Here is a 3,563-nt window from a genome sequence, read left to right on the forward strand (position 1 = left end):
TATGCCAATGAGAAGGCCAAAGGCAGTTCTAACGTAACCAATCAGTCCGCATTTCTTAGGCTTCATTTGGGGTAGCTTTCTTATTACTTCTTAGAACAACTTTTAAATTTAAACATTAAATTTTTTGTATTCGAAAGCCGCTTTAAGAAGCAATAAAAAAGCTGTCTCAAACGAAACTTAAATCTGATCACAAGTAATAATCCTTAACATAACAGCAAAGAATGCTGAAAGCAACTTTACTTGTATTTTTAGATTAAACGAAAAAAATTGGACATTGCTTCAAAGAAATATGTAAAAAGGCAAGTCATGTTCTACAGCTATGCATGTCTTTCATATTGATTGAATGTTTATCATATTGACTGCGACAAACTTCACTTGCCCTTTACTTTGTATCTTAAAAATCACAGCAATTATTCCCTGGCAGAGATATTTAATCAGTAACTGTTCGAGGAGAGAACCATTAGGTAAACCATGAATTACATGTCCTACCCCCCAACAACAACAACAAAAACATCAAGCCTTTATCCCACTCCGTGGGGTCGGCTACATAAATCCTTTTTTTCTATTGTGTCCTGTTAAAAGTCAAATTCTCATTTAAATCTAATAAAGAAAGATATAGATAATATACTTTTTATGCCTCAAACTAAGCCATAGATGAAGATAATCCTACCTAAATAGTAGGACATAACATGCTTAAGCATGATGAGAATGTGTTAGTATAAAAATGCCGTTAACCAGGCTTGCAAATTGATCCCTAGTTTGAACAGAGATGGGAAGGGACTAAGGGAGGATTAATAAAATGAGAAGATGATTTTAAGCCGATATATTTTCTTTGACAAGTTCTTCAGTTAAATATCTGTAAAAGAGATATTCACCTGCAAGTCTAAGATGTTAAAGGCATTTCCAAATTCATCGTGCACCCATGGCATGTCAGGAGAATATCGGCTTTCACCGTCAACAGAAAATCTGAACTGGTAGACACCTGATGGAAGCACTTTCATAATGGTGAAATCCTTGCCTGATTTTTGCAAGACTTTCCTGCATGCAAATGCTACTTTTATTACTCATATTCCTTGAAGCATTTAGGTTAAAGAAAGAAAAGAATTCTATGGTGATAACTCCTTAGGCCTTCTCCAACCGAACTCCAAACGCATGAATGGCCTTGCTTGAGCTCCAGCCGAACAACAAAACATTCGGTATTTGATTGCGGGTGAACAGTACGGCGTTAATATTGGTGTTGCACTGTTCACCTGCCTTATGTTTTTGTCTATACCGGATTTGCCGAAGAAACATGTGAAGGAGGAAGACGGTTACCTTGGAGCAAAATGGAGTTCGATTGGAAAAGAATCATGCCATTTTTTTGTTAAACAATATTTTGGAGTGAAAAATGAGATTTTCGGTAGGAGATGCCCTTAGTCATTGCCCTATACTTTGTAATCCAGTTATCCCATGATCCTTCAACAGCAACTTCTTTGCCACCATAACTCCATGTTATCATTGCTGGAATTCCTTGTTCATAGATGATGTCATCAGATTGTGAGGTGTTTTGTATCAATGTATTGCTCATAGGGAGCAAATCACCAGGCTTTTGTAATGGAACCATTGGATTCTGCAGGTAAATTAAACTTCCATCAGGAATCCCTGCTAATGATTCTTGTAAGAATCCAACAAACACTCCTATATATAATGTAAAAGAATTTGCACAGATGATTGAAGAAAAGTTTGCACTCTTTCCTAACATATGATGATGAGAAATGAACAAATGCATATGGATGTTATTGATATTTGACAGATAACTTTGAAAAGAGTTTTAATGTGATGTTTATGATGAAGGAAATGAAGAACAGCACAAAGCGAATACACAAACATAGCACAAAAAAATAAAATGCTGTTCTTGAAAAGGCATGGCCTTTGCACTCAAGAAGCCTTGTTTCTCAAAACAAAGAGAACTAGAAAGAAAAAGTTGATACTGGAACTGCGCCACATATTACCAAGTAAGTTTTCCATCCACTGATTAAGGTTTCGTTTGGGACGGCTTTCTTTATGCTTTTTAAAGCAGCTTCCTAGTATAAAATTTTTACTTTTTATACTAAGAAACTACTTTAAGAAGCAATACAACCAAATGAAGTCTAAGTTTACTCCCATGTTGGTGGTGAAAACAAAAGCACCTGATCTTTGTCCACCTATAGGATCAATTAATGATAGCATTTGTTTTCCTTTCTTCTCTTTCATCCTTCAATCTAGAATTAAAAATTTCATTTTCTTTTCTCACTTGGAACTCCAATAAAAATGGAAAGAAAATGGATCTTTTCTTTACTTTTCACTTCCTCCAAAACCTTCCTTTTCTTCTCTCAATTCCCAATCAGCGTAAATCAAATTAAGAAATAAATTGAATAGCTTGCAGGCTAGTGAATACAAACTGTTACAGATGATGCATTAAATACAAGGTGGTTCCACCTGACCACAAGGTGGTTCCACCCATGGCGGCACCTAGCCTTGGTACGGAGCTGCTGCACCAAGCCGCGGTACAGTAAAAGAATGACGTGATGCATTTTTATTGGTCTCCGTATGAAGTTCGGTGTCCGCACATAATATTTTTTCCCTAAAGAGAAGCAAACAGAAAGAGACAAGAGTTTTTTCCACTGTGGAGTACCATATAGAAAGAAACAGTAATAACACATACATAGAAAGACAAAATTAAACAAGTAGCACAAAGCCTATTTCACTGCCAGACTACAAAATCCAATTACACGAAGAACTCCCTTCTAAGATCATAAGAAAGTGCAGGGTACCTGAGGAGTAAACAACAAAGGTGCTTGAGCTGCTCTTCCAGGGCTTCGTGGAGGGCTCTGCCCCATCAAATCCTGCCCATCATCACCATCAATTCCCTCTTCTTCTCCACCTTCCACCGCACTACTTGCATTGCCCATTATCCCAAGAAAATAAAAATAAAAAGAAAACAAAGGAACAAAAAGAAAGGACTGGAATCTCTTAAAAAGAAGCAGCAGCAATAAAACCACCTAAAAAAGATGAAGAAACTCTAGAATCGCGATTCAAAATAAAGAATTATAAAACTCAAAAAATTTCAACTTGAATGTAACCTAACATAGACTTGAAGTACTAAAAAACTGGAAAAAAAACAAAAAACAAAAACCCGAGAAAGAGAAAGAAGGTCAGGGGAAAGTGAAAAGGAGCAACACTGTCAAAAATTTCAGGTAAAAAACAAGAAATCTCCTTTCAATCGCAGCAAAAAAGAAAAACTACCACAAAACCCTAATTCACTTTGCATCAATGACGCAATAAGAACCCGACGAAAGGCCCAAATTTAATTAACAACATAAAGTGAATAAAATAATGAAAAATTGGAAAATTAGCTCCTTTACCCTCTGCAAACGACCAAAGTTGCTTCCTTTTCACCCCACCATTGTCCGACGCTCGGACTTTTGGAGCTTCGTCCTCCAATCGCCTCAGCGCTTGGAGAGATTATTCGGCTGTGTGACTGTTAAAAGCGCGGTTCGCACTCCGCACAATAATGAATAATCTCTCCCCTCCCAATTAAAAGA

At 36.7% G+C, this 3,563-nt stretch overlaps 1 protein-coding gene across 4 annotated transcripts; it reads right to left on the reverse strand.

Annotated features, from left to right (window-relative positions):
• Positions 1 to 833: 833 nt before the first annotated feature.
• Positions 834 to 3,563, reverse strand: LOC110114976 (SNF1-related protein kinase regulatory subunit beta-2-like). 4 transcript variants are annotated; one of them, XM_028693011.1, is made up of 4 exons: positions 3,384 to 3,562; positions 2,793 to 2,864; positions 1,431 to 1,609; positions 834 to 1,038 (listed from the first exon to the last, which is right to left on the reverse strand). In XM_028693011.1, the coding sequence occupies exons 2-4, from the start codon at positions 2,856 to 2,858 to the stop codon at positions 849 to 851; spliced, it is 435 nt and encodes a 144-aa protein (XP_028548844.1). In that variant the 5' UTR covers positions 2,859 to 2,864; positions 3,384 to 3,562; the 3' UTR covers positions 834 to 848. The 4 variants fall into 4 exon arrangements, with proteins under 4 accessions (XP_028548844.1, XP_020703712.2, XP_028548843.1 ...); XM_020848053.2 differs by having other exon boundaries at positions 2,793 to 2,913; XM_028693010.1 differs by having other exon boundaries at positions 2,793 to 3,562.

This window comes from Dendrobium catenatum, unplaced genomic scaffold (assembly GCF_001605985.2).
Source record: "Dendrobium catenatum unplaced genomic scaffold, ASM160598v2 fragScaff_scaffold_211, whole genome shotgun sequence".
In the NCBI taxonomy this organism is placed as follows: domain Eukaryota; kingdom Viridiplantae; phylum Streptophyta; class Magnoliopsida; order Asparagales; family Orchidaceae; genus Dendrobium; species Dendrobium catenatum.

Coding starts and splice junctions, on each gene's coding strand:
- LOC110114976 (XM_028693010.1), bottom strand. CDS start 2,930: ATGGGCAATGCAAGTAGTGCGGTGGAAGGTGGAGAAGAAGAGGGAATT. Junction 1,610..2,792: donor CTTTGTTGTTTACTCCTCAG/GTACCCTGCACT, acceptor ATTTACCTGCAG/AATCCAATGGTTCCATTACA. Junction 1,039..1,430: donor TGGGATAACTGGATTACAAA/GTATAGGGCAAT, acceptor ATTTGCATGCAG/GAAAGTCTTGCAAAAATCAG.